The 17,459-nt window shown below is 35.6% G+C and overlaps 1 protein-coding gene across 1 annotated transcript; it reads right to left on the bottom strand.

Annotated features, from left to right (window-relative positions):
* Window positions 1–309: 309 nt before the first annotated feature.
* Window positions 310–13,671, bottom strand: LOC131361322 (ephexin-1). Its single transcript, XM_058402353.1, has 14 exons — window positions 13,557–13,671; window positions 8,770–9,019; window positions 8,459–8,686; window positions 7,345–7,889; window positions 7,028–7,188; window positions 6,782–6,934; window positions 6,351–6,480; window positions 6,180–6,254; window positions 4,840–4,929; window positions 4,508–4,659; window positions 4,178–4,351; window positions 3,531–3,592; window positions 2,643–2,744; window positions 310–1,870 (listed from the first exon to the last, which is right to left on the bottom strand). The coding sequence occupies exons 2-14, from the start codon at window positions 8,990–8,992 to the stop codon at window positions 1,671–1,673; spliced, it is 2,295 nt and encodes a 764-aa protein (XP_058258336.1). The 5' UTR covers window positions 8,993–9,019; window positions 13,557–13,671; the 3' UTR covers window positions 310–1,670.
* Window positions 13,672–17,459: the final 3,788 nt, after the last annotated feature.

The following is a 17,459-nucleotide window of genomic DNA, read 5'->3' as shown; positions in this document are numbered from 1 at the left end:
GGATTTGCAGTCCAGGTAGACCAACCAGGATTAATCAGCATGTAAAAAGATTACCTAAAGACTATGTATATAAAGGAAATTTAAAACAAGTAAAAATATTGTTTGGTTTTATAATAATAATAATAATAATAATAATCATCATCATCATCATTATCATCATAAATACTTAATTAATTAAATAAATAAATAATGCCGCATGTTGGCAGCATTGAAGCCAACATGACACTGAAGCACAGAGCTCCAGGTTTTTTCAAGTCAGTCTGAGCTTGGGTTACTGAGTTCTCTGTGTTTGTTTATGTTTTCTCAGTGTCCACTTTGGCTTCCTCCTGATTCTGCAGTTTCCTCCCACCTCAAAAAAAAAAAAACCCAAAAAACAAACATGCCAACTGGATTGGCTAAGTGAAATTGCCCCTAGCTGCAACTGGGTGTGACAATATCATGTCCTAATTGAAGTACGCATTCATTTCATCACTGTTTTAGTTTTTTGTTTGTTTGTTTGTTTTATTTGCTACAAAGATAGATAGACCCTGATGATACCAAACACTTAGTACACTTTTTAGTACTTCCCGAATCCACAGTTTGCCAATGTAGATGTCTCTGTGGATAAACTCCAGGTTTTTCGGCTTCCTCTCCCTAGGTGTGATCGTACGTATATATGTTTCTCAGTGATGTACAGGTAGCCTGTAAAGGGTGTATGCTCACCTCACACAGTGTTCTCAGAATATGCTCCAGATCCACCTTGACTCTGATCAAGGTGGATCAGAGGGCAGTGGTGCGGGGCAGGGGGCAGTGGTGGCTCAAGTGGTTAAGGCTGTGGGTCATTGACCAGAAGATCAGAGGTTCAAGCCCCAGCACTGCCAAGTTGCCACTGTTGGGCCCTTGAGCAAGGCCCTTAACCCTCTCTGCTCCAGGGGCACCGTATCATGGCTGACCCTGTGCTCTGACCCCAACCTCCAAGGATGGGATATACGAAGAAAGAATTTCACTGTGCTGTAATGTATATGTGACAAATAAAGGCTGTTTCATTTCATTTCATCAGGATTGTGTGCATAAACCTCTGAATGAATTGTTTGGCAGTGAAGTTTGTCAATAAGCAGGCAGTCTGAAGGCCATGGTTTTATATAAGGATTTTTTTTTTATCATATAAACTACACAATATAAGAATAAAAGATAAATTTCAAATTCCATTTTAATTTATTGAAAATATAAAATCTAAAAAAAAAGATAACTGTTTCCTGAGAGTAGTCTGAGGTTTCAGTGCACAATCATAAACAGCATGAACTATATGAAGCACCTCCTATACAATCAACGCATTCAAGTATCCATTAAAAGAATTCTGTACAACCCAAATTTCCTTTATAATTACTTTTATAAATTTAAAAGTTGTAAAATACTTTTAACGTAAGGTTAAAAGAGCTGTAAGGTAACACAGTAAGGAGCTATGCTTTCCATCACTGTGACAACAAAACAGAATATTATTCAGATAGAGTAGATTTAATTATTTTCTACAGATTATTTCACTGAATAGTTGAAAGTAGACCAACTATATAAACACAATCTCAGATAAAACATGCATGCAGTTAGTTTCCAGTGTTGTTTTAGTTCCTGAAGACATTGCTACATTGGCTTTGGATCTATGAGAATAAATATGCAGATAATAAATATTTTAATTAATTTTTGTTGAAGCAGGTAGTGGTGTACTGTTTCTGATATATGCTGCGGCATTTTTGTATGAATGCAGCTGTTTGGAGGACGTGGTGTCGCTGAAGCAGGTTGCGTCTCTGCACTTGTTCATTAGAGATCTCCATCACACACTTGGCAGGGAACCAGCCCCTTTCCCCATCAGGAAACCTCTGACCCTCCATTAAACCTGCCATGAGAAGGAGTGGAGTACATTACTGGGTTTCCCAGAGGTTGAAGTTTGTATTTGTATTTGAGAATTAAGCGGTTCTCGGATGTAAATGCCATGACACCATCTGGATCGATTTCTGTATATGTTAAACACTGAAAAACACTAGAAGAAAACCACAGAGGTAGAAATGGCAGCACTGTAAGCATAATGTGTGAATTCTAGTATTGTTAGTTCCTCTGCCTCAGCTACATCCCTAAAGTTCATATTTTGTCTCAATTAGATATATATATTAGATATAAATTATACTGCAATTTATAACTTCCTGTGATATACTCTAACAAATCTAGTAGGTTCCTCCTATTTGTATCTCTATTTGTATCTATTTAGGACATATGTTTGTTCCAAATAATGTATTTGTGTATTCATTTTGTGTTTGAAAAATAACCAGTGGACATGGCTTACATGGTTAGGCAAGTCACTATGTTTACATGCACCGATTTTCTCAATCTATATTATATCAATCTTATTGCAGATTCAGAAAGCACTGTTTATATGTACCCTAAACATTGCAAACCAGATCTATCAGTCAGATTACTAGAATATTACAGAATATTTGGTCACATGTAAGGAATCTGTGCTCCCAAGTGTGTGACTGTTATACATACATACATACATACATACATACATATATATATAGTATGCACGCTACAGTAAGTGCTTAAATGTATTTTAATGTATAATGTATTTTATAATACCACTAAACATACAGGTAAGTCTGTTTTTTAATTACCATCAGATTTCTGGATGATGCTGACTATGTCATCCAGCTGTAGACTGAGCTCTCCAGGTTGTTGTCCATTGTACGCCTCAACACATCGCACCTGAGGACAATCTGAGACAAACAATACAGTGTTTCAGTAACATAATTCATTAACGCTGCCAGTGAAAAGGAAAAAAGCTGGATTTGCAATACAAACGCAACTCTGCCCTCTAGTGGTCATTTCTGAGTAATACAGAACTTCAGGTAAAAATTATTTATTTGTAATTTAGTGTTTTGCATGAATCTCCAATGTTTTTCCTCTCCAGTGTTTTTTTCCCCCTGAAATCATAATTCAGTCTCTTGTTTGCTATATTTACCATTTTCTACAATTTAATTTGCTCTCTAGCAAGTTATGTTAGCTACTGGAATCACCATCAGAAGTAGCAAAGAAAACAGGTCAATTTAGCTCAATATTAGCAGATTTTTAATACCTTTTTGGGAGGCAAAGAAGAAACCTTATTTTATAATAGTTTTTGTTTTTTAAATATTTTATTTAACCTTAAGTTTGACACTGCAATCTGGTGGCTTATCCATCTTCACACGAATAGCTATAGCACTAACTATATTGTGTGGCATGAGAAGTTCAAGGCAGATAATGAAAAGGCACTATTCTAGAGATTTTGTCTATACTTATTTTTTTTAAACTAAAATTACATACAATAATTTATAATATATAATGTAATTATTGACTCCAATTGACATTTCAGATTCACAACGAGTACTCAGGCCACTTTTTCACCCCTGGAGTCCAAGCACAGGCTTAAAAAAACAACCCTAAAATATCTGTCTCACTCAAAGATATGTTCACAAGTCTGTGTTCTGCAAACAGACACCTTCTTCCGAAACACAGGCACTCACCCCACTCTTCATACACTCCTTCCTCATTCCTCAGCACCTGCAGCCAGCTGTCTCTCTCTTCTCTGAGAACAGAAACAGTGTGATGTTTTAGCAAATTGAAACCTTTATATCATATCTGTAGTACAAATATGTCCTGGGAAGTTGGATGTTTTTGCATGATAATGTAGACTCTAATGTGGAACATTTTCCACACTCAGTGGGTGTTAAACCTACCATTTGGAGGTATATGTATACTGACTGTAAACCATTTGTTGCTGTAAACCATTTGTTTTCAGCCCCCTCTACCCTGTTCATCAGTGGAATAACCACTGCTGACCAGATATCATGTGGGTGGTAGTCCATTCCAGCACAACATTAATGCAGACATGGTTGTGTGTGTTTTGCTGGTAGTAGTGTATTAGGTACAGCAGATTTGCTGAACAGTTTTAACACTGCAATGTCCCTGTCAACCAAAAATATCCAGCAAACAACAATGCTGTCGACAGAAGCTGACACTGACGAACAACTGAGGAAAACTGTGCATGGAAAAAAGAAGAGCTATAGCCTCTAATGTGCTGTGTACACAGGCTTGTGTCTAATAAAGTGGTCAGTAAGTGAAAATGTATAGATACAGAATATTTCAGAAGGTTTATACTCAATCTACTTACAGTGTGGAAGTCTGCAGTAAAAGTTGGTATGAGACGCCTCTGTGGTTCTTCAACATAACCAGTCGAAATACTCTGCTCACTTCATACCCTTCCAGATCATCCTTCAGTTTAGCACCCTCAGTGACCTCAATGAAGAAACGCGGGGCATAATCATGCACCACATAACTGTCTGACCTAGATATTAAAGACAAACAAATAAAGGAGATGTTCTGTTACTAGCAAAGCACAGAAGAACACAAGATAGTAAGCAAAACTCTGAGCATGCTGTAAACTAACCTCTTATGAACAGAATTTCTACCATTATGTATTAGTTACATAGTTAATTCTCACCCTTTCTTTGAGGCCACCAGTAGAAAATCATTGAAGAGGATAAAATGTAAAGAGCAATTTTTCTTCTGGCCAAAGATATTTTTATCTAGAACGAGCTGAGTGATTTTACCCTCTCTGATTAACCAACGAGAAGCTGACACCAGCGGCAAGGCCTGAAAGACAGACAGACAAACAGAAAGATAGAAAGAAAAAAGAAAGAAATTTAGAACAAAATAAATGAAAAGGGGAAAACAGGATAGAAATTAAACCTTCATTTGCTTCATATTAATGGAAATTAAAAGGAAACAAATAATAAGTTTGAACAGAAATTAATATTTTAACTCAAGAGTCACCTTGCACTCAAACTCTATTTTCTTGTCAATGCTGATAAGCTCCTCAATCTGTTTCACCCTACCCACTTCCCTGTTGCATGAATCCAGCACCTACAGACACAAATAATACGTCATCAAACTAAACAAATTTCATGGAGATGCAACTCAAGTTGTAATATAACATTTAAAACAATTTACATATAATTCATTTTCCAAATGAGAAGGGAACAGGGGGCTGTTAAAACAGACTGATTAACAGGAAAGAAGTGTGTTCTGATGTTTTTTTTCTGAGACATAATCTGAAACTGGACAATTGAGGCACTGAAGCAATTGAGAAAAGTGTAGAGTGGGCTCAGAGAGGCACAACGTTCAAGATTTTCATGGCATTTGGAATCTGAGCAGAATGTTCATCTGGCTATATATAAACATATTGAGGTGTCACCAAGGTGAAACATAAAAAAACAAAGCAAATGTTTTTATTGGCATATAATTGGCACAAATGGTACAAACGGCTGGTCTTTACTACATCTACACTACCGCTCAAAAGTTTGGGATCACTCAAAAATTTTATTGTTTTCTAAGGAAACACACACGAAATTATTCTGAATAGAAAATATAGCAAAAGAACAGGACATGCTGACATGTCAGAGTTAGAAATAATGATTCTGATGGAAATGATGAATGTTTTCTTCAAACTTCATCAAAAAAAACACCCTTTGCAGCAATTACAGCCTGGACATTCTAGCTGTCAATTTTTCAAGATAATCTGAAGAAATTTCACCCCATGCTTCCTGGAGCATCTCCCACAATATGGATTGGCTGATGGAGTCTTCCTCCATAGCTGAAATCAAGCTAAAATATGCAAGTGATCCCAAACTTTTGAGCGGTAGTGAATGGTGGGCATATGAAATGAATGTTTTTTGATTTGCCCATTCATTGAAAAATGAATAGATTTTTCGTTTGTTGTCACGTTAATGTTTTACAATTAATTGGTTTTACGTAGTTTAATTTTTCACTTGTGACGAAGTATTCATGTGATCTCACATGTTTACTTAAGCGCCATTTCATGACACAACACAGTGTATATGACTTGTTTTTCACATAGTGATTATATAGTATGTGTGAAAAGCATATGATTACATGTGAAACGTATGTGATTTTCAGTAAGGGTGGTAATGTCTCTTCAAGAAATATACTTTGTATAGCTCTTAACTTTGTAATAGATATATTGAATGGGAAGTATATATGGATTCATTCACATGGCCTTATTAAGCCCCTTAAATGTTCAGTGGAACATCATCAAGATTACCCAGAATCTTCAGAAAGGATATACTCACTCACAAAACTACTCCAATATTTACCTCAGAAATCCTTGTTAAGGCTGCTCCTGCAGAAGCCTGAACATTTGAGTTTGAGTTTGTCCTCTTTAGGATTGTCTGCAATAGGAAAGTTTTTATTTAGACAGAAGCTTCATACAACATCATGTTCACTGAGTCCTATTTTATTTCTGCACATTTCTTCTCCTCTCTCACCTCCATTAAGACCTTGATGTGGGATATCCTCTGAAAAGGCAGCGAGAGGAAAGAGTCGAGAGTCAGCCGCATACAGCAGGGGTCCTCCTGAAGCTTGTTTTCAATCTCCACAAATCGAGGGCTTTTCTTCCTGACAAGAAGTAACCAAAAATATGTTAACTTGTAGTTAGTGCTATTTTTTGGTGTCAGAGTATTCATAAGTCTTCGATTTAAGTAGGGTGTGGCACCTTGAGGTTAAGTCACAAGCTCTGTGTGTGTCAATGAGAGATATGAGAGCACAGACCTTTAATAACAAGGTCACCATTTAAAATGAGCAGCTAAGTTGTTATCATCAAGCCTCCAGCTGCACTAATTATTGAGCAGTTATAACTCCAGAGTACATTGAGCAGTCAAGCTTATCAAATTATGTGTATATTGAGATTATTTTCTACCTTAGGTTAATGAGTGTGTCCTTCTGGTATGGCATGTCGCGGATGTAGTTCACATAAGCAGTGAATGGTTTACTGGCGTGATTATGGACAACATCACAGAGGCCATCACAAAGCAAACTGGAGTCCAATTTCTGAACCATTGAGTACAGGAAACTACAACAATTCCCATCATATACATAGTTATAAACATCCTTCTGGCACATATGCAAACATGAATATTGTGTTATTATTATATTATATTCTCACTTCTGACTGATCTCTCTCATTTTGTGCATGCTGGAAAAGAGTAATTTTTTGACTTGGGGAGTTATAGCTGAATTTAGTTCTGGAGATTCCATGAAATGATTCACAACAACTGTAAGCCGTTCAAGATATGACTGCTCAGATGTTGCCACTTCATAAATACTCTAAAATGTGGACAGAGAGAATAGCACACGTACACACACACACACATATACACACACACACACACACACAAAGAGATCATATTAGAGTTGCAGAATGATATTAAAAGTCTTATTTATGCTAAGAATTCTGTAGACTCTTTGCTGTGATTGTAATACCTCCTGAAGGAGAAGCACCTCCTCTGTGATTGTATTTAGGATTCCATTCTCTTTCACAACACAGCGCTCTTGCCAGTATTTCTCCTGCAGCATTTTCCAGGAACAACTATGCTCATTGACTTTTTGACTTGACATCCTCTGAAGGCTTGAAGCAGCACTTGATTGTTCAGGCCATTTTGCTGAGGTCTCGAAGGACTGACTGCGAGAACACTTGGAAACTGTTGTTGGACGTTTTACGGAAAAATTCTTTTGCTTTGTTTTATCTATATCATTTGACTCCTGAAACTGACTTAAGTGTGAATTGGTTTGAGAGCTCATCACCTCTTTAGAGAGCATAGCTTTTCCAAACTCATTCTTTGGTTTCTCTTCGGTTTCAGATAGAAATTTCTGGCATAGCTCATTTATTATAGTCTTATATGGCTCCTGGTGCTGATATTTAGACTTCTCCTGAGCGACCATATTTTCTTTACCCCTCTTCCTTGCAGTAGGAACTGGCTTTTTGAAAGGGGTCTTCAGTGAATCATCACTTGGTCCAGTTTCATTTCCTGATGGTAGAGATTTTTTATAGGGTCAGTCTTATCAGTTATCAGGCTCAGACATCAGTGGCTTAACCACCACTGAGCAAGCCAAAGATAGAGAGAGACAAGGAGAGACTCAGTAGAGAGACTTGATTTACAGTATTAACATTTTGTCATATTTTTATTTCTTCAAGATCATGCTACATTTTTGTTCACTTGTTAAAGGTTGAGCAGGTGAGCGGTCCTTGTGACTGACCATTTTCCACAATAGTAAAGCTGAAATCAAGGTCAGCTAGACCTTGATACATGGCACAGAGTAACGTTTTAATTCCTCAATTGTATCATGTAGCACATCATTCAGGAAACATGTTCACAAGTGATGTTCTTTTAATGAGTTATTAATGGTCTCCCTGTTTTCCCTTTTACTGTTTTTCCCCTAAAGAGATCCTGAAAATGCCCTGTTCTGCAGCTTTAAAAGTTGTGCAGAAATCTGTATTAAAACCTGAGAGAACAAAATACACTTTCCTGTGAATATATTGTACAGCTAATTATTCAGACCTATAATGATTAACACTGATGTGTGTATGAAACCTCACCATTCCTTATGATCGTCTTCCATGGCTCTTTGGGAAGAGGTCTTGCAGGTACAGGTATATCTGGAGGGACTCGTTTGGGATCTTTATCAACGTTATTCTCTGAGGCAATTATATAATTGTCCTCGTCCTCTTGGGGTTTATTTGGTCTATTCTGGCTGGCATTATGACACACACAAGGACACGAGAGTGGGCAGGCTGGGGGAACAGAGTGGCTTTCACTGGATCCATCTGTGAGAAGAGATTATACATATGAAATTAAACAGGATAAAATCAACATCTTTAGATGACAGACAAACAAAAATATGACATACCTGAGGCAGCAGTTTCTGTGCTACGCAAGGAGGCTTGATCAGCATTGTCAGCTTGGTTCAGGGAGTTACCAGGTTTCTGTAGGCGAGGTTTAGGGATTGGCCTGTATCGTGCATCAGCTGTTGAGTTTGTGCGGCTTAGAGGGGAAACCAGTTGTGTTCCACAATTTATCTGTGGTTTAGGGGGTAAGGGGGGTTTGGTTTTAAGCCTATCATTTGTACCCATATAGCTCTTCTTGTGATCCTCACAGCCCTGTGGAATTAAAGTCATTTACACAATTTTAGCATGAAATATCTGATCATGTCTATGAAACATATATGAAATATATGAAAAAGTTAACATCTTAAAGGTTAAGTCCATTTGGATGTATGCAACCAGATGAAAATCCTTGAATAATTCTACTTCATTACTGTACCTAAGTATTCTTTTGGAAAACACTACTCAAGTATTATTGAAGCTAAACTGCTCGTACTCTCACGAGTAAATCTCCAAGTAAATTTCCAAGGGTAAAAACATACTTTTAACTTTTAAGTTGCATTTTTATTTTGACCTTTAAAGTATTATTTTTGTGCAGCTAAAATGCCAATCTGTTTTCTGTTTTCTGTTTCCAGTTCTGTTTTCACTAAATTGAAATATGCTTTAAATTTTAAAAGACAATACACTATTAAAGACATGTGCCGCAAAACAGACAAATAAAGCTTGGATTTTCTCAAGATTTTTCAATGATTCATGCATGAGAACATGTCTTTTCCTTTCACATAAAAATCGGCATCACAAATCCAAAAGAATGCTGAAATAAGTTACTATGTTAGATAAATTTGCTAGCTAGTATTTCATTGCTAATGCATTTTAGCATTCAAAATGATTTTTGAAGGGTAGCTAACCATCAAGCCAAATACTAGATTCATAGATTCAGAGTTGGCAGATTAATTATACTGAATAATATTAATTAACCATTTAATCAATCAACTAATCATTCAGTAAAAACAATTACTCTTTAATACTTGAGTATATTTAAACATAGACACTTTCTAAAGTAGATTTTGGCTTTATATTTCAACTTTTAACTGATTAAGAATTTCTTAATCTTTCACTTAAGTACAGTTTCTCTCTATTTTTTCCACCCCTGTTTGTCAAATTAATTAATAAATAAATTAAAAATAAGTGAAATAATAAATTAATTATGTGGTCTTACACATCTATTGCTGATGTGGTTTTAGTTGAACTTGAATTGTACATTGTTATTTGTACATTATACTCGTATCTTACTGTTACTGTGTAAAATTAGAGTACAGTCTATAGCCAGTAGACTTTATATGTACAGAAAATCCTGTATCGTCTACTCTATTATCTTTTGTGTTGTACTGAAGCCACTAATTATATTTCATTCAACTATATGTATAATAATAAAATTCACTGCTTTTAATTTAACAATGTCAAATGGAATAAATCAAATACCAATACAATAACGTGTTTATTGTTGTAAACCTTATATATGTAATGAACCAATAATAAATGTTTAATAATCATCTATAACACTTTTATAGAATAACATCCACAATTGATTCACTTTCAGATCTGCATGCTGAAAACACTCCGTTTCTCAGTCCTTCATTCTACCCTGCCCAGCCCACACACCGGAATTGCTGGCTAGGTCAAGAAGCGAATACAGCTGCGTTTGCATTTTCTCACCCCTCAACATAGGGAATCCTTTCAAGCTCATGTCCCTGCATGCTTTTTATTGTCAACATTACCACAAGAACTGAAACCGAGACATTCCTCTTACAGTGAAAGAAGCAATTTTTTGCTGAGCCCATGGCTGTTCCTAAAATCCCCTTGGGAAAACCCCAAACACTGAGGAATGCTCCGGTTGACTTGAAGAGGAAAGTAGGTACATGCAAGGGCAATTGTGTTACTGCACCCTTAGAAATAAAGGTGCCAAACTGTAGCGTTCCTTGTCACTTAAGTGATACCTTCAAAATTACATGTATTACACATTTCCTATGTAATGTCTAAGATACATAATAATACAAAAGATGCACCCTTGATTGTACCTTTCCAGTGGTACCTTTCTATCTATCTATCTATCTATCTATCTATCTATCTATCTATCTATCTATCTATCTATCTATCTATCTATCTATCTATCTATCTGTCTGTCTGTCTGTCTGTCTGTCTGTTGTCCACAAGTATTTATGATCAAATGATTGTTTCATTACAACAATTTACACAGGTCATTATTACAGTCCAAATGAATATGCACTGAAACTGATACACAGCATTTATTGTGAGATTTTAACATGCCACTGGAGTGCAGGTGAGGGAATATCCAACAATATTTTTTGCATGTGAAACATATAGTCAGCTCTTTTCTGCACAAGTGAAAACTTGGGATCAGTACAAGTGGAAAAGGGGTGGAAAACTAAGTAATAAGAGTGGGAGTGTAATGGCGAATCACATATCACGTTTTGAAGATGTTCACACTTTCGTGTCAATTCCTGCTGAAGCTTTACCTCATCTCGGAATGTTTAGATACCTGACAACAGAGTAATAAAAAAAAATTGCACTGGGTTATCTGTCAAGAGGAGACGGCATGACACAATGTCCAGTGTGAACAATCATGTTGTTGTTGGGTTACCGTCCCGCACCCACAAGGAAACTATACGCCTGACTATACTCATGGATTGTGGAATGTAGGGTTTCAAACAGAACAGAAACCAAATGATTCAGTCAAACTATACATAAACATAGATGTAAGAACAGATGTTAGAGAGCAGGAGAGAAGTCAGAATTTAAATCAAAAGACAGATGAATGTATTATTTGAAGACAGAGTGGCATTTTCCTTGGTTTTGATCACTTTGTGACAATAGATTTTTGTTGGGGCCGGATGATATTAAAATAACAATAAACAACATAGCCTCAAACGATATTAAGTAGAGATCATACTAGCCTTATGCTCAAGTCTACTATCTAGGAAATTGCTTCAAAGTGACTCTCTAATATGCAGTTCACAAATTTCGCATGAAAGTACAGAAAGCTGTAGCCTGGTCAGAATGCAAGCATTGCCAACACAGGTGAATAGAAACAGAACAGAACAGAAGAAGAAAAAATCAAATTTCCTTCGCTGATTAAACAGAACACACCTGACAGATGGCCTTTAGATGGCCATTTTTTCAACTACAGCTTTAATGAAGACAGATGTTATGTGTTAATTCTGACAAATTGTTGCAGTTATGATGGTTTCTGGATATTGATAATGGCATTCGGAAGACACATTAACAACCTAGCTAGTTTTGTAGCTAGCTAGACAACAGTTTAGACCAATTACATCCTTCCTAATCAGCAAAAGGACTGAAACTATACGCTAAAAAGATTGAAGTGTTCATGATGATAAATTTCCACACAAATGGATTTTTATCCATCACTCATGGGGCAGAGCGATTCCAACCACAATGTGCCTCTGGCATAGTAATGTGCCTCTGGCATAATTGTTGTGGTTCCTGTTTTTGATCACTATGTGCGAATCATCCAAGCTAAACTTGGTGCTGAGCATACTGATTCAAATTACTGTGCAGCATCTACATGTACACAATGATAGGTGACCAAATCAATGGGACACTGGCTTATATCTTATTAATAGCAGTGCATTGATCACTTAAAAGAGTTCATTAGTAGGTTAACAGAGTTCAAATATATGGTGTTATGAAAGGGGACTTTTTGAAGATTAACCTTTGTTGAGTAGATGAAATATATATGGCTAGGCTCTGCTTCACCAGCCTCTATGGACAAGCCATCACTGCTGGGAATTTTTGTAGGATATGCTGGAAAAACTGGTCTTCTTTTTCTTTCGTCTGTTTAGTTTCAATTTCATGTAATGTAGTAGTTTCATTACTGTCATGTTACTTTCATTCATTCATTTTCTATTGGGTGCTCTGAGATGGAGAGTTTGGATCTTATAAAAAGGTTGGGGAGGGTGATGCAGTGTTATATTTTGTTCATTTTTTACAGTTTTTTTTTAAGAAATTGAGTGTCAACACACATCAGTCTGGCTGAACAATGTGTTTCTCTTCATAATTTGTGGTAAATACTTTTGGCTCTTCATCAGTGTCATTTTCTGTCCACAGCATCCATTTTTATTTAACATACATACAAAGATACAAAAGATGTTGCTACTGACATAAAAGGGAGCATTCGAGTCTATTTACAAACCCAGCAGCTTGAAGATTTATCAAATCAAATCTTGTTATTTGTGGTTAGCAAGACCCAGTGGATGGAAAATCCATTTCACATTTGAAGAAAGTTCTGCTAACAAGAAAAGTTGTGCCTGATAATAATTAGAAAATCTGTCGAGAATGTTTTTACGTGGCAGAAAGACTCTTCTGTAAATGGACTTTCATAGATGGGATCAATTGTACATCATGAAATTTAGAAGAGAAGGCACACTCTGCAAATGGGTAAGTTAGATGAGGAAAGGTGATACCAAACAAGTCAAACAACACTATAGAAACTCTTTCATTTCTTAGTAATAGGGAAAAGAAACCACATACAGGGTTCCAAACATTGTTCATATGATAGTCACTATTATTTAAAAGAATCTTCCAATCTCTAACTCTATACCTTGACCACAGAGTATCACTAGAGCCCCTTTTGAGCTAGTCTTTTAATATCATTCCAATAGGTCGGGAAGCACAGCCTTAACACCATTTAGCTTTCCTTTTTTCCCCCTCACCTCTCTTTACTTACAGTTTCTTTATAAATAATATAAAAAGGATTATCTAAAACACTTACCGCACTTACTTCCTTACTTCTTGATCATAAATCAGCATTAATCCACTTCTTCTATGCTTGTCATATGCTCAAATCACCAGCTGGCAGAGTTCAGCTCTTCTCCATACATGCACAAATACATACACACCTACAAAGCAAGAAGAGCTGAGGCAAGAAAAAAAAAGAGTAGGTAACACCCCCTTACAGGAAAATATGCTTGTATGGAAACAGCCTTGTATAAAATAAATGACTTTCTTTTTTAAAATCAAGCCTTTCAAACTTGAAATAAATACAGAAACTAATTTTTATTCTGGAAGAAAATCTTTTCATTTGCTTTCAGGTTTCAAAACTAAATCTAATGTAACACAATCCAGTATAAAAGCCCAGTTATCGTCATGGGGGAAATCCAAAGATCATTTAACACCAAAGACACAGGTATACACCTATACATGATTATACGTAACCTTGGCCATGAAAACCAACCTATTCATCTATTTTGTGTGTTTAATGTAGTAAATAGTGTACATGATCTACTTTAACTTGGTCCTAAGATAGAAATCAAGGGAATAAAATCATAATGTGTGCTTTAGAGGAGACCACAAATGAAAGTATCATAGAAAAAAATACTTTTCACATTTAATCACACTTTAGTGACCTTGAATTTTCTAGGTAGTCATGTTAAACACAACTGTGCACAGAATTTGTGCATGAATTAAACCAGATCTTTTTTTGAGGCCTCAATAACATACTCACTGAAAGCTTTGTGTACATCCACCTGTCAGTGTAGTCTTATGTTGCCTGTGGGTGATTCAGAGGAGAATTGGGGCAAGATGTAATAATATCAATATCAGCAACAAGCTACTTTGGTGGCGTTTATTATTGTCCTTTGCCTGACTGCTAAAGAACAACAACCTTATCATAGCTCTCAGGAATTTATCAAGACAAATCAGTGTAGAAAACTGAATGAATGAATGAACACGTACCTCCCTTAGAGAGTATATTACAGTAACTCAACTGAACACATGACTGATGCTTCTTAGAATTCCAGAAATATCTGTCATGCAGAACATTTGGCATGGTAATACATCTATGAGTGTGAAAGGGAAAAGAAAAGAAAGAAAAAGTAGAGGTGTGTTTGTTTTTGTTCCATTTTATGCCAGATATTTAGAATAGTACCTTTTATAGTATTTTTTTTTAAATGCACTCTATATTATAGGTTTCAAAAGTATGCTATATGTTTTGTAATCAGGCACTGTGGCAAGGACAGAATAATCCTGAGGAAGTAAAAGCCTTGAACAGAAACAAATACAATACAAATTCAAATGCTCGTGTTAAATATGCTTTATAACCTCCGGAAACTATGAATAAAAAAAAAAAAGAGCTGAAGAATACCTTGTACCATGTCTTTATCTTACTCTCTGTGATCATTAATCCTGGTGCTGTTTCCATAATGTTAGGGTCACACTGGATACCATTTCTGTTTAGTGATTACTCTGTATTCTTCCAGAAGGTCTAAAGATCAAGTCTTGTTTGAAGCTGTGGATCTCAGAATGTAAAGATACATAGATAGATAGATAGATAGATAGATAGATAGATAGATAGATAGATAGATAGATAGATAGATAGATAGATAGATAGATAGATAGATAGATAGATAGATAGATAGATAGATAGATACAACTTTATTGTCATTGCAAAATAAATTACTTCTTTGTAAATAGTCTAAAAACCCACACCATTTTCAACAGAAAGTCTGCTACCTATCTAGAGGCATACAGTTGCTCTTATTCAATTTAGGTAGATAATATTTTGTTACATATTCTGATTGTTCTGTGCACAGTGCACAGAGTGTACATCACATATCACAATGAAGCAATATGCTTCACATTCTCTGCATATATGAAGAGATGTACAGTACGGAACACTGTCATAACAGTAGTACTGGATTGATGAAAAATAAGCATTAAAGTATAAGCATACTGAATATCATGCATCAGACACTATCAGATTACCTCAGATAACACAGCAGGTGAAGTTACATGACTGTTCAAGTTAAATCCAAAACACATTAAAAAATATGTTTATTAATTTGACTGGTACAACATTAAGGTCTCAGCTTGTGTAGGTTTCCTTAATTAGGATCAAGCCAGTAAAATAATTATCTGTGGCTGTTAACAGTATACATTGTTTGTGGTGAATCAGCAACTGCTAGAATAATATTGAGTTAGGTTTTCAAATTTAGGACTTGGCCCCATCTAGTGGGTATTAGCTTCTTGCTACTGACACAAAGTAGAGTGAAACAAAAGACAGAAACTATACTGAATGTTTACTGGTACCATTACAATTGGCTTATATTACCCCTAAATAAAAATTTGAATAATTAAAAACAGAAAATGCTTTTGAAGAAGCATTGAACAATATTAGTTTGTCCAACATGTGGTAGAACTTTTACATCTGTATATGGCTTGAATAAGTATTACTCCCCTTTTTCTACTTTTTTTATGTTACAACCTGATCATGAAATGTATTTAATGTGGATTTTATGTCATAAACCTATACAAAAATAGGTATGTATGTATTTGTGGCAAGAGAGATAAAATATCTCTGAGACAGCACTGGGTGATCCTGAACCAACAGGCATAATAATGTTTAGAAATTCGGTAGTACTTAATCTGTCTGTGCTTAAGTCAAAAAGTCCTGGTTGCATATCTTATCAATGACCACTGAGAATCTCAATGTAACACCACCATACTGGTTTTGATTGATCAGTTTTCTATGGCAATTGTTTTTTATCTTACTTCCAGGTCTCCCTAGTGCATTCAAGAGATCTAGAGGCTATAAACTGCAGCTTTATTAATTATGCAAATCTGTGTTTTTGCCTTGCGCTCTATTTGTTTAGTTGTTTTGTTTTTGTGCTGTTTTCTGTAATTTAGCAGTAGCCCAAATTGCGATTAAACATAAACTAATGATCTGATGACACTGAAACTGCTGTGGTTAAATCTGGGTCTGGGTCACCATGCCCTTCATCTTTTAGCCTGTCACTGATTTGCTAATGAATCTGTGTCTATATTAAGAAGGTCAGTACCATGTGTTCAGGGCCTAAAAAGTAAATAGGTTATTATATATAAATAAAGGTTTTACAAAATCCTAGTGGTGTAACATATTGTTAGAAGATACAGAAGATCGATATGAATAGTTACTGAATATACTGATAGATATAGATGTTCAGATCCCCCCCATCATTATTTCCAGGTGTGTTTAGACCCTTGATATATGACACAAATCTACAAATTAAAACATGGTAGATATTCTTTAAAAAGAAAACATTCCAGAGTAAATTGTTATTTTTTTTAAACAAACTATTGAATCGCAGGTTCTAGCAGTAGTAGGCTCTGGTCCAGAATAGTAAACACTATCCTGTTACAAATAGCTCACTACTTTATCACATAGTTTTCAGTTTATCAGTGTGTGTAGTGAATGTACCAATCAGTGGAGCACATTTGTTTTCCAGAGAAAGGTCACTTACATACACACATTCAAGGGACTTTGACCCACAGGTTATAGTAAGGACCCTGTGCACCTATTCAGCTCTAGACCTAAAGCATTTACTTATTACTGCTTTTTAAAATAATATTAATACTTTAATATACAGGTATTTTCATTTTGAAATGTTGTACATTATTTGAATACTTAATTAAAATTTAAAACTGGACGATTTATGTGACTTTATTATAGCGGCTATTCTGGCAATAGGAAGATCGCATAGCAGAGCTTGCTTTATTGCATTTCTTGCTTGGTTTTTGGGCAAATGTAGATTTCGACCATGTTAAAAAAAACGTTTTTGAGGTACTTTCATGAACAATTTTCTTCCTTTCTGTATGTTAAAATTTGAAGGGCAAGCTGAGAACATTACGCTAATATAGT

This window comes from Hemibagrus wyckioides, linkage group LG11 (genome assembly GCF_019097595.1).
Source record: "Hemibagrus wyckioides isolate EC202008001 linkage group LG11, SWU_Hwy_1.0, whole genome shotgun sequence".
NCBI lineage: Eukaryota > Metazoa > Chordata > Actinopteri > Siluriformes > Bagridae > Hemibagrus > Hemibagrus wyckioides.
Note: the sequence above shows the minus strand (reverse complement) of the source record. Positions and strands in the feature narration are given on the sequence as shown.

Bases quoted from the DNA above. Each gene is read 5' to 3' on its own strand.
- LOC131361322 (XM_058402353.1), bottom strand. From the start codon at position 8,992: ATGGGTACAAATGATAGGCTTAAAACCAAACCCCCCTTACCCCCTAAA. The intron at 7,890-8,458 runs GTGAGGTTTCAT...CTCTACCATCAG, and splicing joins GAAGACGATCATAAGGAATG to GAAATGAAACTGGACCAAGT. The intron at 4,930-6,179 runs GTAAATATTGGA...TTGTGTCTGTAG, and splicing joins CCTTAACAAGGATTTCTGAG to GTGCTGGATTCATGCAACAG.